The 23,454-nt window shown below is 42.2% G+C and overlaps 1 protein-coding gene across 11 annotated transcripts in view; it reads right to left on the bottom strand.

Annotated features, from left to right (window-relative positions):
• Positions 1-23,454, bottom strand: part of CLASP1 (cytoplasmic linker associated protein 1) — a 272,484-nt gene that overhangs the window by 56,100 nt on the left and 192,930 nt on the right. For 3 of the 11 annotated variants that reach the window (XM_053214877.1, XM_053214878.1, XM_053214880.1), the window contains 5 exons: positions 14,260-14,363; positions 12,320-12,343; positions 10,728-10,972; positions 8,170-8,233; positions 5,669-5,832 (listed from right to left, as the gene is read on the bottom strand). In XM_053214877.1, the coding sequence (XP_053070852.1) occupies positions 5,669-5,832; positions 8,170-8,233; positions 10,728-10,972; positions 12,320-12,343; positions 14,260-14,363 (601 nt within the window). Of the gene's footprint in view, positions 1-5,668; positions 5,833-6,693; positions 6,786-8,169; positions 8,234-10,727; positions 10,973-12,319; positions 12,344-14,259; positions 14,364-17,290; positions 17,354-22,072; positions 22,181-23,454 lie in introns of all 11 variants that reach the window. The other 8 variants (XM_053214874.1, XM_027056008.2, XM_053214875.1 and 5 more) reach the window with 5 other exon arrangements.

Genomic DNA, 23,454 nt, shown 5'->3' with positions numbered 1-23,454 from the left:
ATGAAGACCAAATGATAAAAGAGATTCCTACCTGCCTTCTAGAATGTGCTCATCTTCTTTCCAGGTACCTTTCTGAAACTGCTTCATGAGAAAAACTTCCAATTCCGAAATCTTAATTTACATCCTGACGAGGCTGCCTACAGCTGCCCTCGCTTAAGCTAACCATGCTGTCCTCCTTGGTCCTACTGGGCAACTGCTTCTGGTCTCTATTTTGTAGGGTGACCAGAAAGAATATGGGAGACCCAGCAAGGGAATCCCCCATCCAGCTACAACACATATGCAGAAACCAGGGCCCTCCGCTTCTCACCTGTTCCTGATCTCATTTCTTGCAGCCATTTCACATCTTTGATACATCTGAGTAACCCCGAGGACCCTTGGCTAGCCAAAGTCCATGCTCCTTCCCTTAAAATGCTGCAATTACCAGCATTAGTTTAAAAGTGCATAATCGCGTCCATGTAGGAAGACGTAGACGTATTTTCCACACTAATAGGAAAGATGGTGCAATGCAAACATCTATTACAACTGAGGCTGAGTGACGGCATTGTTTCCTTTGGCCTCTCTAAGGGACTCTTCCCAATCTACAGAAGTATAGTAACAAGAACGGGGAAGCAGGTTCAGATCTGTGAAGTCACAGGATGAATTTGAAATTTTACTTTTTTTTTTTTTAGTGTTTACTTTTATTTTTGAGACAGAGACAGAGCATGAACAGGGGAGGGGCAGAGAGAGAGGGAGACACAGAATCGGAAGCAGGCTCCAGGCTCTGAGCCATCAGCCCAGAGCCCGACGCAGGGCTCGAACTCACGGACCGCGAGGTCGTGACCTGAGCTGGTCGGACGCTTAACCGACTGAGCCACCCAGGCGCCCCTGAATTTGAAATTTTAATGACATAATGTAAAGAAAATGCAAAGCACAGAGCACATCCTGGGTACTAATATTACTACTGTTATAATTACTAATAAAAAGTAAACGTGACCCAATAGCACATGTATTTGTACCCAGGAAGCCAGGAGGACCACTTCTGCAAGCAAAGTACGCTTTAGCATACATGACTTAAGTGACTCACACCAGCTATAAATTAGAGAAACGAGCTTGACAAACCACACACAAAACTTCTGTCTCCTTCTGCAGCAAGGGGAGAACGGAGAATCCATTTCAGTATAAGCTGGCGTGTTTAACCTGGTAATGTGTCTGTGGCCAGGCACAGCCAAAGGAAAGGAAGTAGGCAGACTCACAATCAGACCTGTTATCTTAGGAACCCCCCTCAGCCATTACAAAGGCCCTCCCCTCCCCTCCCCGCCAATACTCACTGATGGGTCCTAAATATGCATAAATAGCTAGGCATCTCAGCTGCTGAGAAAACTGAATAATGAACGTGCTCTAGAGATTTGGATCGAATCTACCCAGGAGAGGATTCTTAAAGGAAAGGGGCATCCAGGAAAATAACCAGAGGGTTTTCCTTAATCACCAAAGTTTAGGAGTAAAATCTTAATATTCCTGCCATCCCTAAAGATCTGAAAGTTTTTGCCCTTCACAAATTCACCTATATGAAGGAAGAGACCTTTAGGCCAAGTCTGATACACAAATGTTTTATCTGGCTTTCAGAGTGTCTTTTAAAAATAAAGCTCAAATGTGTTGCCTTATTCCACATTTCTGACCTTTCTTGGGAAGTCTGGGACCACTGGGCCCACATGCCAACATGGCCACCTCTCTCTACGGAAGTTCCCTAGCCCACAGCATCACCGTCCCTCCTGTCTACTTCACTCAGTTACTATCAGCTGGACCCGCCTCGCCCTTCTAGTCAATCCCTGGCTGAACCTTTACAAATCCAGTAATACACCGGCACGCAGGAATGTTCCTTAATTCCACTAAACTCGCTCATCCAAAGGAGGGACGGCATTTGAAAAGCTTATTGTAAATATAGTATATTATACTGAGCTCACTGAATACCAAGGGAGAGCTCTTTGGATAATAAAATTCTATAGCAGCACAAATTATACAGATCTACAGGGTCAGGAACCAAAAGAAAACAGTTGGCATCAGAGCACAGAGGAACAAATGCATGTTTCGCAGTCACAAACAACTAACAGACACATACATGGGGGATGATGGCAGGGTGACGTGTGCTACTGTTAGTGGAGGGAGCCAGACGGGAAAGAAAAAGCGCAAATACTATCCACATTCTCCTTCAAGAGAGAAAGTCGCACATCCACAGACCAGTCTGCAGTAAGGGGAACACACAGCAGTGTAATAACCAGCAGTCCTGGATTCCAGTTCCCAGATGGCCACTAACACGCACTGTGACCCGGGCAAGTCAAGTAAAGTCTGTTTCCTCATTAATAAAATGAAGGTGGGTCCTTCTGTTTTGGACATTCTATGATATATAGTAATATTCCAGTGTGTAGTAACTGAGTCATATAAAAGTTACTCTACTGAGGATAATTAGCTGATCTGGAGTCATTGGCTTATTCTTTTAAAAATTCACTGATCTGACCTATAACCCTCTATGTTCCACCAAATGGCAACTGAGTCATTACAGCGAGGTGTCTTCTGAGGCTATTTAATTTCTAATACTCGTATGTTGCGAACCTACAACTGCAGACACAGTAGATAAGAGGTTTCTGAAAAATGACAGCACACAGTCAGTTTTTCACATGTCTCTGAATCTCCACAGCTCTTCTTTCTTTCCTTGTAACAGGTCACAACTGCTATGCGTTATCAACCTCTGAGCCAGTGAATGCTAACAGAGATTGTACCTGGGCGAGTGGGAGCCCTACATCATATGTGGTTAGCAAGATTTCTAGTGTGACTTGTAAGAAGATGGAAGTATTAAAAATACTGAGGTCTTGAACTATTGGGACCTCATCCAGATAAAAAGTTTCTGCACAGTGAAGGAAACAATCGGCCAAACTAAAAGGCAACCAATGGAATGGGAAAAGATATTTGCAAACGACATCAGATAAAGGGTTAGTATCCAAAATCTATAAAGAAATTATCCAACTCAACACCCAAAACACAAATAATCCAGTGAAGAAATGGGCAAAAGACATGAAGAGATACTTCTCCAAAGAAGACATCCGGATGGCCAACCGACACATTAAAAAATGCTCAACATCACTCACCATCAGGGAAATACACATCAAAACCACAATGAGATATCTCCTCACACCTGTCAGAATGGCTAACATTAACAACTCAGGCAACAATAAAAGTTGGCGAGGATGCAGAGAAAGAGGATCTCTTTTGCATTGTTGGTGGGAATGCAAGCTGGTGCAGCCACTCTGGAAAACAGTATGGAGGTTCCTCAAAATTAAAAATAGAACTACCCTACGACCCAGCAATTGCACTACTAGGCATTTATCCAAGGGATACATGTGTGCTGTTTAGAAGGGACGCATGCACCCCCATGTTTATAGCAGCACTATCAACAATAGCCAAAGTATGGAAAGAGCCCAAATGTCCATCGATGGATGAATGGATAGAGAAGATGTGGTATATACATACAATGGAGTATTACTCGGCAATCAAAAAGAATGAAATCTTGCCATCTGCAACTACGTGGATGGAACTGGAGGGTGTTATGCTAAGTGAAATAAGTTAGAGAAAGACAAATATCCTATGACTTCACTCATATGAAGAATTTAAGATACAAAACAGATGAACATAAGGGAATGGAAGCAAAAAGAATATAAAAACAGGGAGGGAGCGAAACATAAGAGACTCTTAAATACAGAGAATAAACTGAGGGTTGCTGGAGGGGCTGTGGGTGGGGGGATGGGCTAAATGGGTAAGGGGTTAAGGAAGACACTTGCTGGGGATGAGCACTGGGTGTTACACACAGGGGATGAATCACTGGAATCTACTCCTGAAAACATTATTGCACTGTATGCTAGCTAACTTGGATGTAAATTAAAAATAAATAAATAAAAAGGTACCGAGGTCTTAGGGTGCCTGGGTGGCTCAGTGGGTTGAACGTCGGCTCAGGTCACAATCTCACGGTTTGTGAGACTGAGCCCTGCGTAGGGCTCTGCGCTAACAGTGTAGAGGATGCTTGGGATTCCCTGTCTCCCTCGCTCTCTGCCCCTCCCCCACTCACGTATGTGTGCATACATACATGCGTGCTCTCTCTCAAAACAATCATTTTTTAAAAATACTGAGGTCTTCAGAAGGATGTACATAAATACTCTAAAATGTCTTTTAAAGATAAGAGGATCAATTTGCAAGGTTTTATACTTGTTTTTACATTTGTCTTGAGCATTCACAAAAATAACGCCAACTTTTCATCTCATGGAAAGCAGGGACATTTCAACAAATCTGTTAACAAGAGAATGTGGAAATGGTGTAAGAGAGGACTTATTTAAGCAGCTGACAAAAACAAAAGAGAATGCCAGAAAAACACTAGAAGAGTCTTGTAACATCAACACTGTCTAGCCCACGTGAACAGATACATTCCCAAACGTGACATCAACAAATGTCAAACAAGTGTCAAGCAAATCCATGAAAAGGTGCCCAACATCACCATGAGGGAAATGCAAATCAAAACCACGGTGAGCTATCACCTCACACCTCCTAGTTATTATAAACGTTGAGGATGTGCAGAAAAGGAAACCCTTGTGCACTGTAGGCAGGAATGTAAATTGGTGCTGCCACTATGAAAAACAGTATAGATGTTCCTCAAAAAATTAAAAATAAAGGGGCTCCTGGGTGGCTCAGTCAGTTAAGTATCCAACTCTTGATTTTGGCTCAGGTCATGATTTCACGGTTCATGACATCAAGCCCCACGTCGGGTTATGCATGGCAGTGCAGAGCCTGCTTCGGGTTCTTTCTCTCCTTCTCTCTCTCTCTCCTTCTGTGCCAAGCCCCCCCCCCCCCCCCAAATAAAGAAACTTGAAGACATAAATTAATTAAAAATTGAAAATAGAAACATCATATAATCTAGTAATTCGACTTCTGGGTATGAATACAAAGGGGATGAAACCACTATCTTGAAGAGACCTCTGACCTCATGTCCACTGTAGCATTATTTACAATAGTCAAGATACAAAACAACCTAAGTGTCTGTCAACAGATGAACGAACGGACAAAGAAAAATAATGGCATATTATTCGGTCATAAAAAAAGAAGAAAATGCTGCCATTTGGGACAACATGGATGGACGTTGAGGGCATTATGCTAAGTGAAATAAGCCAGACAGAGAAAGATAAATGTTGCGTGATCTGACTTATACGTGGAATCAAACAAACAAACAATAAGAAACAAATAAAAACAAAACAAAAAAACCCTAAATCCATAAAAACAGAGTAGAATGGTGGTTGTCAGGGGATGCGGGGGTGGGAAGCATGGGGAGATGCTGGTCAAAGGGAACAAGCATACGTAACACGCAGCAGCTCTGGGGATCTGAAGTACAGATGGCGATTACCAGTTAACAGGACTGGATTATACACTTGACAGTGGCTAAAAGAATAAGCTCTTACATGTTCTTACCACGAGCACAACAAAAGAATGGTAATTATGTGAGGTGAAGAATGTGTCAACTAACACTGTGGTAATCATTTAGCAATGTACACGTGTATTAAACCATCATGTTATACACTTCAAATTTATAGAACGTTTTATGTCAGTTACAACTCAAAAGCTGGGGAAAAAAGTGGTCTGGTCCTTAAAAACTTACCTTGTGACATCTAGAGCCTTTTGAACTTTTGCTTGCACAGATCCAAGTAAATCTGCCCCCATTTTCTTAAGTAATTGTGTGAGAAGAACAAAAAGCCAGTCTTGTAAGTCGTCCTTATGAATTATTATAAAATCCACCAGAGTCTCCAAAAACATACTGAAAACCTAGACGGAAACATTTCATATATGTAATTCAGAATTGTCTCCAAAGTCTCTAAAACACGGACAGGTCATATTAGAGAAGACAAATGTATTTAAAAAAATAAAGGAAAAAGGATTGGAACTTACTCTCTGTTGTGAATTCCACCGCAAACCAGGCCATGCAACAAAACAAATTCCATGTTAGTCTACAGTGAATTAATACCATTTTCATGCAGTTTTTTAAAAGACCTGAAAAGACTACAAACTGATCTCTGATATCTGATACTCTCCCCTCCCTCAATATGCCTTCGAAATACAGTATTGAGAGAAATTAACTGTACTGAAAAGTGTCAGTTTATTCCTGCAGGCTTTTCCTCCTTCCTTCCTTTCTCTTAAAAAAAAAAAAAAAGGTATTTTAACCATCATAATTCTATACTATTACTGTTCGTTATCTAGCACTCAACAAGTACTATTTGGATGTTGGAGGATGAGGGAGGAAAAACACTTGTGCACTGTATGACTCCAATTCAGATACTGCAAAGGAATATCTTTATAAGAAGATACTGTAAAAGTGATAATAGTCTGTATTGTAAAAAAGTATGGTATACAGTCCGCATAATTCTTATGCTGCCGTGCAGTCACTAACGCTGTCTAAGGTGAGATAAGAGTCCACAGTGGACTATCCTGGAACCGATTTCAGAGAGAGAAGTACTCTATTTGGCTAATGAGTCGTGCTCTACTGGGACAATCCAGCCATTATAGACCTGCTCAGTTCTAGCACAGCAGCTATTAACCACCAGGGGTCTCCAGTGAGACAGCTCAGAAATAACTCACTGAGCCCCAGGGATTCCTGACTTAGCTCAAAGGCAGCTGGCAAATATGAACTAAACTGAGACCTCCAAACTCACTGTACAAGAGCCTTCTGATGGAAACAAATTTCCTTCTTTATCCTCATATTCTGGTTCTGAATCAGCAATCTAGAGGTGACAGGTAATAGAAATTTCATCAATGCCCCATACCACCTAACACCCCTTATGCTGTAAGTCTTATGAATCTTATGCTTATGCTTAAAATCTTCCTGCTTTTAAACACTACCTTAGAGAAAAATCATGATAATTAGATCTTTGGATATCTGTGTGGCCCTAGAACCCAACCTTTTTTGAATTTTACGAATGTTGTTAATGTGGACTTTGCTGTGAGGATCATCACAGGACTTTTAAGACATGCTTCAAGACCAGGATCGAGGAAAAATGCTGTCCCCCAACTTGCCGCGCCCCCCCCCCCCCCCCATAGAGACCAGAGAACCCACACATTCATTCTCCTAGGCTCTCATGAGCATCTCAAAGGACAGGACCCATAGGTTGTTTCTGTCCTTTATCCATCCTTTAAACTTCCCCAATAAACTCATTCCCCCTATTTTCTTTCTCTAAAAGCACCCGACAGCCTCTAGGACTCCTCCTCAACTGATGGTATGTGCTTCAAATCTGGACTCCAAGTAAGCTTCTGTAAAGACCCCCTCTCAGCACCACTCCTAGAAAGGGCCTGGGTCACACTCAGTGTTGTTTCCCCCGCAGCAGGGATCCCCTCACGCTCAGCACTCTCCTTGGACCCCGGGAGTGTGGACACCTGTTAAATGGCCGCAGTTCTTAGGGACAGCAAGTTCTTAGGGACAGCAAATTCTATTTGGAGAAATAGTTTAACCTGGTTTTTCAATAAATCCGTTACATAAATGCTTCTATTTTTCTGTCCTGTCCTATATAGACACATTCTACGTGGGATACAAAAAAAAAAAAAAAAAAAAAAAATCATGTATCTGATTATCTTCTTTACTGTAAGTTAAAAAAAAAAGGGGGGCACTACATTATAATACAATGTTTTATTCTAGCACCACTGTTTGGCTAATAGGAGGCACCCAAAGTATCTGAAGGAGTAAGAATACATCTGACTCTTTTCCATTAACTCGTAAAACATACTTTATCCAGCCCGAAGTTTTATGGACATTTTAAGTTCTCCAGAAGTCATTTTTAAAAGATATAACGGGGGGGGGGGGGTGGTGGTGCCTGGGTGGCTCAGTTGGTTAAGCTTCTGACTCTTGATTTTGGCTCAGGTCATGATCTCACTATTCGTGAGACTGAGTCCCTGCTTGGGACTCTCTCTCCGTCTCTCTCAAAAAACAGAAACAAAAACAAACAAACAAAAAAACAGCTTAAAAGATATAACATCAACTACTGCAGAAACTGGTGTTAAATTGGAAGGTCTAAACTGCACTATGGGGAACTGTCTCTCACTCTTAAGTAGTGTATTATACAGCTCACGTGGGCATGCAGGGGGGGCATCAGCAGGCAGGATTCCCAGACTTACCTTGCTGTGAGGGTCAGCAAACATTCGAGTGAAGATCTCACACAGTCTTTTCAATTCTACTCGACTAGAGGAAATAAAATGGAAAGAAATGAACTTGGAATTTCATGAGTCAACACTGAGATTAGTGACAGCTTTTGTTTTTTCTGTATTTTGAGAAGGGGGAGGCGTAGAGAGAGGGGGCGATTGAGAATGCCAAGCAGGCTCTACACTGTCAGCGCAGAGCCCAGTGTGGGGCTTGAATTCACAGACCATGAGATCACGACTTGAGCCGAAATGAAGAGTCGGAGGCTTCACCGACTGAGCCACCCGGGCACCCTGTGACAGCTTTGTAAAAAATAATTTTTATGTAACAGGGACGCCTGGGTGGCTCAGTTGGTTGAGCGTCCAACTTTGGCTCAGGTCATGATCTCGTGGTTCATGGGTTCGAGTTCCACATGAGGCTCTGTGCTGACAGCTCAGAGCCTGGATCCTGCTTTGGATTCTGTGTCTCCCTCTCTCTCTGTCCCTCCCTTGCTCACACTCTGTCTCTCTCTCTAAAAATAAATAAACACTAATATTAAAAAAAATTTTTTTAAATAATTTTTATATAACAAAGTTTTTTTCACAAATAAATTAACTTATTTAAGTCATGATGAAATTAAGTAGAAATATAAAATCATGATAGTTGGGCTCTCATCCCAAAACGAGGAAACAATCTTCCAGAGTGACTGCTGAAGTTCACACACATGGGGGAGGCAAAGCCATGAGCTAAACCCCACTCATTTGAGGTCTGTCTTCCACCTGCCACAGATGAAACTCAATGAGATAAACTAGGAAAAGCACGGTGGTTTGGGGTCAGACAGACCTGCATTTTAATCTCAGTTTTGCTACAAAGTACTCAGATGTCTTTAGATCTGTATCAAACAAATGACTACAGGGAGGGTTAAGGAGAGAACACACTTCCTTCCTACAGCTACTGAGACAAAGCAAATGTTCATTTCCTGTTAGTGCCCTTTTGCTTTTTCTTATCCTTATCTATACCACTGAGGCCCATTTTACTTCAAGGCTTGAGTATAAGGATCATCATCTTGCCCCCAAATTACCCCCTGAGTAATCCCCCTTCACACATACGAGACAGCTGGTTTGATGATCTACTTTAACATCAGTAACACAGTGCTCTAGATTAGACCAGTCCCAATCAATAGATTTCTAGAGATTATTCAACGGATACTTGGTCAACATTAAAATATTAAGAAAGGGGACCACCAGATTAAGCAGATTCTGAGGAATCATCATCTCAATAAACCATCCTCATTTTGTTGTTGACAGCTCACTAGTGAATGTCAGAGGCTACCTGAATTTCAGAAGGCATAGGACAAAGCTGCTCAAGACCTCTTCGTGACCAGAAAGGAATAATGGGGGGCTGGGGGGACGTAGGAGGACAGCACATAGCAAGTCCGAATATGGCAGGGTTGAGTCTGACTGGCTGGAGGGGCACACTTAACAGCATGGGGATTCATCAGTCAATGTTCACTTAGCTTCGCAGGGCCCACCTGTGACCATAAACTTACACACGTTCAAAATTTATCTTAGAAAAACTATCCAGGGGCACCTGGGTGGCATAGTCGGCTAAGTGTCCAACTCTTGGTTTCGGCTCAGGTCATGATCTCACAGTTTGGGTGGGATTGAGCCCCAGGACTGGGCTCCACGCTGACAGCTGGGGGCCCACGTGGAATTCTCTCTCTCTCCCTTTTTCTGCCCCTCTTCCCGCATGTACGTGCTTGTTCTCTTTCTTTCTCGAAATAAACTTTAAAAAAAAATTAGCCAAAGAATATACTGCATTTCACGGATTCTAACTTTCTCAAATTCTTCACGTTGTAACATTTCTATAATTTTGAGCTGTCTTACAATCAAAGACATATTAGTATTGCCATGGTTTAATAAGTAAGCATTTCTTCTTAGAGGGATGTAAAATAACGGTGCATCAATGGTGCCTTAGATTTGATGAAGTATGGTATAAACACATACTTTTTTGGTGTGTGTAATACAAGCTCATTTGAGAAAATTTATGAAACACAGAAACAAAGGCAAAAACAAAGTAATCACTTCTAGTGATAATACCGTTACAAGTTTAAAGTACTCTTAGTATGTCATCACTATACACATTTATAAGGTATCTATGTGTTTGCATATTGAAACATTTTAGATGGAGACTGCTATCATTTTACCCACGATCCCAAAGTGTAATGAACCATATCAACCTGCAGAGTTGTTTGATTTTTTTACCTAAACTGCAAACTGTACCAAGATTTCTCAAACAACACCTACCTGATACATATGAACTGTAAGGGAACCAAATGTTTCACACACCTAATAAAGTACAGAGTATTTGCCAGAGGTTTCAAAGTCTCTGGAAGGCAAAGACCACGTCTTAGCCATCTTAGCACTCGTAGTGCCTGACCCTGAGCCTTGGAACTCTGGAAGGACTGCACGAATGGCAAGGAATCCATTTAAGGTGCTGATGAGCAGACCATGAGACTTAGAACTTGGCTCACAACCTCGGCCTCCTGTCCCCTCACCTCAGTGTTCTTTGGCTCTTCAGCAAGTTCTGCAGGCCGAGAAGCCCTTCTTTCCTTTCCGACCAGTTGGAACTGGCACAGTGGTTGAGAACTTCTGCTACGTCCTCGGTCTGCCGCAGATAGTGGGGAATGCCGCCGTTCCTGGAGCCGTACGAGCGCTCAGAGCAAACGCTTGAGGCATCGCTGTTGGCATCGTCATCAGAATACATCCCGTACGGCTCATACCTCCTCCTCACCGGCTTCTTCTGTCAGGTCCAACGGAGGTGGGAGTGACGGAGGAAGAAATGGGAAGGCGAAATGACCGCGAGTCACGCCAAACAAAATCGGCAACAGTTAATGGTAAAAAGATACACGCACGCACACGGGCACGCAGGCACGCACACAAGCACTGCACTTTCCTGTGCTTACAGATTAGAGAAATGAAAACAGAAAAGCAGACGTCCAGTCGGGATAGGATAACAAGCAGAGCAATCCACAGCAGAGACGAAAAGAGTACGGCCTCTAGTCCGGTGTGTGGACTTTGCAGTAAGACAGACTTGGGTGGCCAGCCTGCAGCCGCTGACGGGCTGAGGAAGCCCGGAAAGCCTCCTAACCTTCCTGCTTTACTCTCCCCATCTTTGAAATAACAGTAACGATACCTCTCACAAGCTTGTTGCGAGGATATAACGGAAGGATATGCTAACTAACCTGGGCCAGCCCCTGCCACACCGCAAGTAAGTGTGCCCACCAGCCCCTTTCACAATCAAAAACAATAGATCTTGAGCACGGTCAATGGGAAAATTTGTTTGAATATTCATGCTTCCTTAAGAAAGTCTAAAACTGAAATGTCAGAGCAGAGTAGCCCCTGTCAAAGGATTCTTAAATTATCTGAACACAAATAGGCTTTCTGCAGATCCTTCATTTGTTTCTCTTACCCTGAATATAAAACTGGAAGTTAAATCCATAAATAATATAGCAACAGCTAGTAAACTGATAAAATACAATTTTCCCTAAAAGGAAAAAAAAAGTTATTGGCCAAAACCATACAAATGTAATCTTTTTTCTTTTTCTCCCCCCAAATGTAATTTTCTAATTAACACGGCTTGTCCATCCATCACAACTTGCTCGGGACAGTTCTGTCTTATGCCTCTTGTCCCAGCATAGTTATGAACAGTCCCCCCTTTCACAATCATCCTTGTTAGGGTGGTAAATTACAAGATCATCTTATTTATGTATAAACTAGATCCATAAAATAAGAAAAATGTTGAATACACCCATCCATGAAATAAGAACATTAACAGTAGACACAAACTGGGTTAATAAAATAAAACACGGATAGGAGAAGGAGCAGAGCTTGACATAAAAAAACCAAAAACCAAAAACCAAAAATCAAAAACCAAAAAAAACCCAAAGAACAAAAAAGAACTAGAACAGATGAGAGAGGAGACTGATTCCATCGCTAACAACAGCTTCACTAGACTGGACAAATCATAATTCATATCAGGATTTCTACATTATACTACACACTGTGTTGCTTTCACTAGCTCCTAAAGGAAATATACTTGCAACAGAAAAAAATGGAAGTTGTAAAACAAAAGTTAAAGCACTGGTACCTTGCTCCTGGAGTCTCCTAACAGCTGTAGGCAGGAAAATATTGAAGGATGGGGAAAAAGCATAGAGAATTATGTCAGAAGCATATGTGGGGATTGTTCTTGCAACAAAAGTGTACAGCAAAACATATCTTAGCAAACCAAAAATACAGGTTAGCAAGCAATTCATATCAAGCGAATAATAACAAAGAACGCTTTCACAATGGCATCTCCTAGACCTTCCTACACCTCCTAGAAACACCTTCTAGTACTTGCCATATTCCTTTGCTATGCTAAAAACTCCCCCCACCGCCGTGGTACATCTCTAAAGTCACTGTTAATTCTACCTATTCCCATGCTAGCTTCTGTCTGCCCTGGGGCTTCTATCCTGGGAAGCACATCTGTGTACCATTCCTGAGCTCTCTCTTCTGCAGCGGGTCACTCGGGGAGACCAGGCAGTTTGCACAAAGAGTAAATAAGGGCAGCCTGAGTGGGCTGACGGCTAGAGCTCAGAGAAAAGCCCAAGCCAAGGAAAGCCCAAGCTCAAGTTCTCAAGTCCGACTCTGGCTCCTAGCACTTGGTGCACAGTCCCTTGCGCAGCTCTTTAAAGAGCGAGGGAGGGAACTCCCCCACCTTAACTGGAAGTCCCATTTAACTAAGGGTTTTGCACATCCATCATTCCCCCCCCCCCCCCCCGACCTCCAAATAGGGTCCCTGAATAAGTAAGCGATTCCCAGTGCTGCAGCTTGGAAGGAAGAATCTCTTCCCAGAGTTCTGTTCCAGCTCATGACTCTGAAGTCAAAGCCATGGTTAAAGCAATTATCCTGAACTCCAGTACCTGCCAGGAAAAAAGCCCTTCTGCACAGAAGGCCGATGAATAGAGCTGGCCAGGCAGTCCCTGCTTACAGGAAAAGCATCGGGAGAGTGGCACACTGCTTGCTCACAGTCGCTTGTCAAAGCACTCTGACTGCGCAAGAATAAATGAGGGCGACACAGGAAGGGGTGAAAGCGAGAACCCGTGCAGCCAGGGGCTGTAACGGTTTGATCAGATGCAAAACACGGCTGGGTTTAAAACTTCTGGTTCTGAAACCAGATACTTTTTTCCCTTAGAAAGACAATGTATCTTAAAACAGCACAAGTAAGGCCAGAGATCAGACAGTTCTAAAGAGGATCTGCTTTAAATGCTGAGCACATCAACTAGAATATGCTAGAGGCAGTGTCACTGCCAGTTGAAATGCATCTTTAGAAGGCAATCTGACCACAAGCTGATTCTACCAGGGAGTGTTTGGCTATAACCACAAACTGAAGGATCTCTAACTGCTTTATATTATTATTATTATTATTATTATATATTTTTAGAAACTACATTATACTGAGGCAAAAACATTCCACCAGCGCTTTATGTCCTCAGAGTCCATCGGCATTAACGTTTGGGAAAGTTCCCTTAACAAGGACTTAATGACTCATTTTAAAAGACGAAACAAATGTAAAATTGTATGGAACAACTAGTGTGGTCATCGAATAAGTGTGAGATTTTCAAACCACTCACACTGTTACCTACTATTATAATGATGTGTTTAGGCTATGCCATCAGAGCCTGTAAAGCAATAGAAGCCACAGAATGAAAAAAGGAAACGCTGAAAAAAAAAAAAAAAACATGGAGAAAAAAGGGAAAAAGAAGCAGCCCAATGACATCAAAACTTCCTTGACATTGAAGAGCACAGAAGAAATACTTGATGCTAGTGTTTTCTGTAAGGCCAATCTTCACTTCTGTACAGGGATCCAAGTTTCAAAAGAAAGAGATAATAATACAAGTTTACACGTTATTTACACAGGGTGTACACAATATTTACACAATTCACACAGTGCCGGAGATGCCTGAGGACGCTGATTTGGAGGCGATCTTCTGTGAGGAAAATGGCGGATGAGTAAGTCAGAGAGACTGCACGCGCCGTGACTCTTACCAAAGCATCAGCGACAGCAGCTTCAAGGTCCGTACTCGTGCTCAAAACCCGCATGGCATTCACAGAGCCAGGTATTCTTCCTGCCTGGCCAAGCCCAAACCGGTCTATTCAAAAAACAAAACCAAAGATATGTCACTTTAATTCACATTTTCTCAGTTGTTTGCAGGGGCTCCTGCCTCTTCCCACCTACTGGACAGAGGCACTGGAAAGTCTCTAGCCACACAGAACTACACTTCCCTTGCAGTCCTAACTAGACCTGACTTGTTCACCAGCGGCAGAGGTCAAGCTGTTAGCGCTGAATGCTATCGTGCCACAAAGCGTCCTGACAACTGAAATGACTCTTTAATGATGTTTTGTTTTGTTAAAGTGTTGAGACTTGGGAGAGAGGGGAGCTTATTCTAGAAGTGAGCTGGGCGGTGGCATTGACTCTTTTGATCTATTTAGCATTCCCTCTGGAGGCAAGTGGCCCTGATGTTCGGCTCAAACTAATTAGGGAGCTTCGTGGTTTGACAAGTGAGTTCTAATGCAATGTGTAATAAGAAGTTAAAATTTGAAACTAATGTGTTCAATTGATCTCTGCAAATTTTCGTCAGTGCCACTACTGTTTAACTGTTCTTATTAACTGAGCTCAATTAATTTTGGGTACTTGTTCATGATGCCTGTGTCACCAAAGGTTATTTAAAATTCATTTTATTCAAAGTCTTCAATGATCATCAGAAAAAGCTAGTATCTCCACTGCAAACCATTAATCACTCAGATAACATTAATATAAAATTTTCCTGAGTCTCTCAAAGGATTTGAATTTCAAATGATAGTCTTTATACATGTAAACAAAATGGATACAATCCAAGGAATTTAAAACAAATTCCAGCAGTTTAATTATTTTAAGTTCCATTATGTTAAGGATCATGGACAAAGAAGGCAAACTTTTTACAAGTCCCATTATGTCAGGTGAGCAGCCTTCCTTGAGAGGTGCTGAGCTTGGAGCTACATACAACAGGAGAAAAGTTCATATAAAAATCATACTTCCTAAGTGTCTCACACCTATTTACTGGCAAACGTTTCTTATTTAAAACACTAACGTGTAAAAAAAATTTTTGAAGAAAAATGTTAGATAAAAAAGTGCTTTCTTTTTATGAACAAATAAGACACTGTTTGGACTATATACAAACATGTATATATATTCTCATAATGAAGCATTTAGGGGAAAAGGAAAGCTAAATCTGCTTTACGTGAGTTGATCTTTCTTGTAAAGTGATATGTTTAAAACTCTGGATATGTAACGAGAGTTCTTTAGGAAACAAGAAGTTTCAAAGTGAGGTGTTCCTTAGCTCATTAAACATGTCAGTTTCAAAATTTTCACCTTCCAGCGCCACAGAAAGGGGAAAAAATTTAAACACCGCTAACCAAAACGTTATACACTCATGAATTTTTATAAAGAAACAAAAATTGTATGTTATACTATCCCCTTTTTTAATGTACTTGTTGGTCAGACTGCATGATGTCTTAAGTCATTATGTAAAAGATGATTAAATGTGCCATATAAGAGACCACAAAACAATAATATCTAGATGTCTCCCTGTATGTGTATGTGTGTGTGTGTGTGTGTGTGTGTATTATCAGTTGAAATATAAAACTCGTGTAAATTTGAAATTTGCTGTGCATATAGTTTTATACATCATCTTTGTTCTTTTTTCCATTAAAAAAGGGTAGATAGTAAGGGATTTATGAGTAACAAAACGAAAGTAATTCAGTTATAAGCCATTTAAAAATTACCCAGCATAAACTTAAATAAAACGGACTCTAAAACAATTAAAAAACAAAAAGTATATCACATGCCAGCAATTCCTGCTCCAGGGATAATACTGATATTTTGCTTTTACACACAAAATTAAAGCTGTAAGAACAATGCAATTACTTTGTGCTTCCCAGATGCATCCAGCTCCGCCATACAGTGACTGCACGTCACTGGATAGATGTCACAGATCATTTGAATTTCAAATCTGAGGGGGAAATGCTTGTCTGGATTTGAGCAAGGTTACAAGCCTTTTGTTTTCACCAGACCACAATCTCTTCTACGCTCTCACTGCTCTTGTGTTATCATGAAGCTCCGTTCCCCGAGACGGATGCGTGTGCCTGTGCCCTCATCTTCTGGAGGGTGTACCCAACAGAGTGTAAGTAATAAAATGCACAGCCCGCTTCACTTCGAGGAAGAACAGAGAAAGTAACTCCGTGAACGGGTGACACTTGTCAGCATCAACAGTCTGTGACTTAATACATACTGCCGTGCTCAGGTGAGGAACTCTGACTCAGGTCAGTAGGGACTGTTAGCGTATAAAAAGCCAGCACACTTATATATTTCTGTATGCTTACTTTTTGCCCCAAATGGCTAACCAGGGGATTTTTGGTATCGTTAAAGCGGGCTGGGATGAAACATTTGGGGACCACAGGCTGCAAAGGCTACCTTCGGCCTGACCTGATTATCTGAATCGTGACCTTGTTTTTCCGTAAGTTTTAGGACAGTATTTATACCTGTGAAATTATGTATTCTGTGATTTGGGACGTCTGGTAACTAGATAGTTCCTCCAGATCACCAGAACCTGACACTAATAATTAACATCAGTAATCACCACTTTTTGGGAGCAAAGACTTTGGAAATGCAAGACTGTTGGATGACACCCATACCCTATTTCCCCAAAGGGCCTTTTCATGATACCTATTTTGGGTGCTTGTTCTCCTGAGGGAGGGACTAAAAAGAGGGGGAAGAAGCCCTTCCCCGTGTTTCTGTTTTGTTTTCACATAAACATGAGCACTGGAGAGATGATGTTGTCAAACAGGCGATAAAGCATCTACGGCCTATTAACAGAACCATAAACATTCAACAACGGAAAAAAACCAAAGCACACTGGGGAAAACAAACATGAAGTGCATACATGCCAAGTGCTAGGCGACACTGACGGAAACAAATGCTAGAATGAGCGTGAGACGGGACGTATGAAGAAGCCGAATCATGCAGTTAGCACTTGTTCACCTGACTGCCCAACAGACTCAGCAGTGGAGAGGGCACTAGTGGACCTGGAATGACGTCGAGAGGCTGCAGGTAAAAGGAACGGCAACACCCACAGGATTAACACACGAGTACCCGACACAGAAAATGCCACAGTCTGAAGGAAACGCAGGGACTGCTCCCAACAAGGCCATGTTTTCTCATGAACGGAAATGGCGCTGGAGATGAATGGATAGCAAGTGCCGATCCCCAAGCTCCGCGGCAGCCTGCTGGCTCTCACACGGCTGTTACACACACAGGCACAACGAAGGCACTGTCTGCGGTGCCTAAGCTCAGACTCCACGTTTATATTCGCACCGCGAAGCCTCAGGCAGCCGTTATGGAAGTATGCAACATGAAGGACGTCAGGAGTCACAGAGCACCGTCTATACCCGGTGGAGCATCAGGAGAATGGATTATTTACTCAGCTCACAAGATGCCTCATCGGTACATGATGCATATGCGACCATGCACCAAACACAAAAGCATAAAGGTTCATAACGTTATTTGAACAGAAATGGAAGGAAGTCACAAGAGAGGGGGCTCAACAAATGAAATCCTGTGTTCCCCCAATTTTTGCTGTTTTTCTGCACAAAAATCCTAACGATTAACGAACTTGTCGTTTCACTGTTGGGAATTTAGTCGGAACGGGTTTAAGGAGCTTTCTTGGCGAGGCATTGGCAGTACCCTGGCTAACCGCGCACCAGCTCCGCACGACAGCCGGGGGCGAGTCCTGCTTTGGTCACAACCAACGGGACGACCTTGGGCGAAGCTCTACATCTCTGTGTCTCAGCTTCCGCATCTGGAAATGTGCTAAAAAGGGTACGTACCTCTTGGGAGTAGAGACGGGTGCGAGAGATCTTATATAAGGCACTTAAGGCAGTGCCGGGCACTGAGTAAAATGGTGGTAGCGGTAGCAGTGGGGGCTGGTACGCTGCTGGTGCTGGCGGTGGCAGCGATGGTTACGAGTAAACTGCGACTTACATGTCTACGTTAAATATCACTTGATTAGCAGATATTCACGAGCGAATTAATTCAGCAATTGGAGGAATTACATGCTCAACTCCGTCTTCACGTAGAGAGAATAACTCTCAGAAATAACCATGAAACTGACTTGGTTCAAATCACCAATTTCTGGAGCAGAGTGCCATGCAGTATATGGTTCCTTACCTCAGGGAAAAAACCCCAAGAGATAACACGCTTACACTCCTTACTCTGAAAGGAACCCGGTGGTTGCATCATGGGAAATTCCCAGGTTGGACAAACAAAGTACTACCCAGCAGTGCTACCACTTCTCACCTATGCTAACAGAGTGCAGTATCCTGTGCACGTGAACACTTCCGTCTCATTGTAAAATACCAAAACCTCAAACTCTTGGACAGAATTTAAAAAAAAAAATTTTTTTTTAAAGTAATCTCCACACCCAACACAGGGATCAAACTCACGACCCCGAGATTGTGTCACATGCTCTACCGACTGAGCCAGCCAGGCGCCCCCATAATTTTATTTTTTTAAGCTCATGTCACTTGATGAAAATGCACGTATCTTCATAAGTGGTACGAGTGGTATCAAATAGCAAAAGCTGCCTCGTGGATAAGGACAAATTTCTACCAGCTCACAAAAAGGGAATTTCTAATTCCTCAGGATGCACAAAAATAAATTGGCAATCTCTAAAACAGATATAAAATAATCACTTTCCTTAAACAAACAAACTGGCAAAATACTTTTTAAGACTGAAGCATACCATTTACTGTGCAACGTTAATCAGTGCCATATCCTGGTAGTTTAAACTGGAAATACCTTTTAAGCAACGCCTGAAGGTTGCTTAGAAAGTCGTCCTTTGGTTCTGTTTCAACAGGCTATTCTACAGTAAATCTGTCATGGAATGAATCCTTTGTTCTCAAGTGAACACCCAACAATGGAATCCGAGGTGGACCCTCTTACAATCAGAGCCTGATTTACAGCTGAGCCCTTACTTTCATTTTGATATTGTCACTGTAACCACAGAAACATCCCTATTAAAATGGTCCAAGATAACTTTGTAACAAAAAAAAAAGCAAACTTAAAACCAGTATATAATCACCAAAATGTAATTATTTTCACACACACCCCCCCACCGACCTTTTTTGAAACAAAACCTGGCTATATAAACTGACCCAAAGGGGCACTAACACAAAAATCTCACTAATTTACAGAGAGGGTGGGAAACAATTATTAACGTGAATAAGAAGGAAACGTCATATTGTCTAAAGGGCATAGTGAGCTCCCCTGGACACCACCTTCAGGGACTGAGCTATGAATTCCCATGGCTTAACTCCAAACCTGGAAATCGTAATTGAGAAACATTACCGGACACTTTCTCTGTGCTTAAGCCTGGAGAGAAAGTATTTAATACACTTCCGAGGAACAAATGAAAGATGCTAAATTATCAGAACTTTCAAATGAGGCAAGGGAGCAGCCAAGCTTTGAAGTCAGAATGGATTCAAAACCTAGCTCCACCATTTAGCTGTGTGACCTGGACAGCTGGCTTACTCTCCCTCAAGTCTCTGTTCTGTCATTCATAAAAAAGGGATAATGGTAACACCCGTCCCAGAGTGTGAACAGGTACCTGCTCAGATGGGGGGCCGTGCGCACGAGGACCGCTCTTGTTCTTGCTGGGTAAAAGTTTTACAGACAGATTTACCCCAAGGAGGAAAAGAGGGCATGCCTACAAACTCAGCTGACAAGATGTTAACTCTGCCCTGGCCAACAGAAAGCACGTGCTGATGCTGGTTTGTTAGGAAAGGGAAACGCTTCATCCACATCTTCTGTCCTGGTAGGAGCGACTGCACATTTCACCATTCTGGGTTGTCACCAAGACCCTTATGCAGATCAATTTCACCAAAGAAAGTGAAAACCAGACTGGATCACTCAAGTACTCAGGGTTCAATTAGGAACTCAAGAATTCAGCACACCTTGCCTGGTCCACTGACCACATCCTGGATTACAAAGGCTGCTTCCGTGGACAGTAACAAAAATACCAGTGCATATAGGAAAGAAAAACACGGAACTGCCTCTAAGAGACCCAATAACCAATAAGCAGATTGAATTGTTCACTTACAGAACAGGTTGTTTAGAAGGCCAAATAGTCAGCAAGGACGCAGAGATATACAGCCTTAACTTAAAAGGAAAAATCACCAGTTCATTCAGAAAAAAAATCATCACTGCTGCCCCTGATTTGTTGAGAATTCTGTTCTGCTGCTTCAGATTGCTGTGGAGTAGCTGGTGTGTTCAAGGTGAGTCGCTCCACTTGGGATCTCATGCTAATCAGGTAGACTATCTCACAAAGGTGTCTTCTCACTAAGTCAAGTGACCCATGTGGCCTGGCTTTAAGTTCATAAAGGACAACAGGTCATAAGGAAGTATTATTGCTACTGATGGGATATAAAAGGATATTAGAAAGAAGTGTATGACATCAGGAGAAGAACGAGGCAAATATTAAGACTGTGTGCTTTTGATCTATCATCCAGCTTCTGGAGTGACATTTTTTATATTTGAAAGACCTAACGTCTAATGTTACATAATTAGAGTCAAAATAAGAGACTGCTGCAGTCCACAATTCCATATATCAACGTCAGGCCTAGGCCTAATCTTATAATTTCCACCTGTCATGCTTATCAGGAGGAAAATATACAGCTTTACAGCAATTAATGTGGCGAAGAACTGAAACACAGTTACTGGAGAATACAAAATGTTTTTTTTGCAAACGTATGTGCTCTTTCTAGAGGTCTTGGGGGATTAATAATTTGCACTAGGTAAAAATATATGTCCATTTTAGACTACTGAGCCTGAAAAGAAAAGGCAAACACAGTGTTTCATAAAGGAAATATGTTTCTCTTTTGTCTGTTTTTCTCGAATCCTAAAAACTGTGAAAATACAAATTCTGGCTGTAAGAGAGACGGAGCGTTGTGGACAAGCAGCCCCAAACTGGCACGTGGCTCGTGACCCAAGATAAGGTACTGACACCACCTTATGGCGACCAACTGTTGTAAATTCCTGCCCTGGGATGGTATCAGGTCACAGACATTGCATAGCCTATTGAGCCCAGGAAGAATGAAAATCTCTGATTAACAATAAACGTTGTAAAGTCGTACACTGTGCTGTACACATAAGCAGTTTATCAAAAAGCTACTGTGGGCTTGCTTTAAAGAAAGCACTGAAATGACTCGCTTAGCCAAGGCATGGCTAGTACCTTCTGCCACAAGGCTTTTTAGATTAATATTATCAGCCCTAAACTGAGCACATTTCATTTCCTAGACATTCTCATGATTTTAATTTTTTTCCGTCTTTGAACTGAATCACGTGTGTCCTGACCTTTGGTGAAATTAAACACAAACTGTCGAAATACAATGACAGAGGATAAATTTTGGATTAACTCTACTGTTAAGAAGCAACTGACTTTGGCTGAGCGTCCCCTTAGGTTAGAAGTGACCACAAGACGGGCTTGCCTGTCTGCCAACCTGGATGCTGGCAGGTGGTCACAAATGGCAACAGTACAGAGTGAAGTGGTGTTTTTTTCCTCCCATATATAAAAACTGGAAACTGCCAAAATTCAAGCATGCAGAGGGGGGCAACAGAGGGTAACTAGGGAGGAGGAAAGAAAGAAGAAAGGACCACAAGGACAGGAGAGGAAGGACAGCAGGTCATTCCGCCTCGCAGTGTGTGGGACAAGCATTGGGAGCAGGGCAAGGAACTCTGCTCTGAGAGCCAGCGCCTACGTGTACTCACCGAGTGGAGGAAAGCCCCGAGCGGGGCTCGTATCGCGGCTGCTCTCACAGCTGGTATTGCGGCTGCACCCCTGACTCATGCTGGGTCGAGGGATACGGCTGCTCCGTGCTAGTGTGCAGCATGAGGGGTTTCAGAGAAGGTGAAGAAGTTTAATGAAGACAGAAAAACTCACAAAACGTCAGTTACATTCCGTTAACGTAATCATGACATTGCCCGTGCCGGGGGTTCGTCGTGAGGACTCTCCCCGCTGAGGCCTCACTGACTCGCGTGCTGACAACAGGAGAGGGTCTGTGTAAAAACTCGATAATGCTCAATGCTTCGGAAAGCTGTGGGGTTTTTTATGGAGGTGAAATAACACCTAAATGTAAGAAATGAAAAGAAAGCTTTCCAAAGAACAATCAGGAAATACAAGGTCAAAAGCGTTTCAGAAAATGATCATTTTTTACAGCTTTAGCCAACTTCTCATCAAGATGATAAAAGACTAAAGCCATTTTCATATACGCTCTGTTGTTAGAAAGATAATTTACTTTGGGTTAAAAAGCAGAATAAAGGCTCTGGTCACTGAAATACATGAACTTACCTAATTAAAAGGAAGGGGGCTCATCTTTCTAGCCTGGGCTTCTTTACAAAGAGAAGTCCTAAGGACTGACTCAGCTGGAGAACCTGCCCACTCCAAGTAAGTATCTAGATGCTTCCAACATACTTAATTATCTAAACCAGCATAAACAAAGGGTTGGGATTGCTATCCCTTTATTTACTGGTCCCAACATTTAATCTCTGCTTTTTCTATGGGAACCCAAACAGGTTTGCCTGTGGTCCCCTACTCAAGCACTCTTATCCGGCACGCCTTACACATGAGTCGACAGCATGTGAACTACAATCCCAATATTCGTGCTAAAAGATCCCCCCCCGACCTAAGAACAGCCAATTACTGTATGATTATCCACAGATAACTTTATTATACTCATTCGTTATACTGCAATAAAATCATCTGTGGATAATGGATTAACAATGACTGTACTGTCACGTTATAAAATGCTGAGAAGACAGAGTCACATGAATAACTGAAGGTCTAACATAACTGGGCGGTAAAGCTCAGAGAAGACCATGATGTTTTTGGTTTTTAATTTAACTTGAGGAACAAAGACACAACTGGCAAAATACTCAGAAATGATCCTGCTTACTGAATGTGGGGACAATAAATCTGTCCATCTTGAGTGGGTCTACAATTCTGGGCTGGACAGAAATGTCTTCCCGAAAACTTTGGAAAAAATAAACTTGATTCACTGATGTAAAAGCAGCCATGTTTATTACATCGTAATGAGGATGGCCTATGATTTCAGAGCCAAGGTGGATTTACTACATGAGCAAACTGGAACAAG

The sequence above is a fragment of the Acinonyx jubatus genome, chromosome C1 (genome assembly GCF_027475565.1).
Source record: "Acinonyx jubatus isolate Ajub_Pintada_27869175 chromosome C1, VMU_Ajub_asm_v1.0, whole genome shotgun sequence".
NCBI lineage: Eukaryota > Metazoa > Chordata > Mammalia > Carnivora > Felidae > Acinonyx > Acinonyx jubatus.
This window is presented reverse-complemented; position numbering and strand designations above follow the sequence as displayed.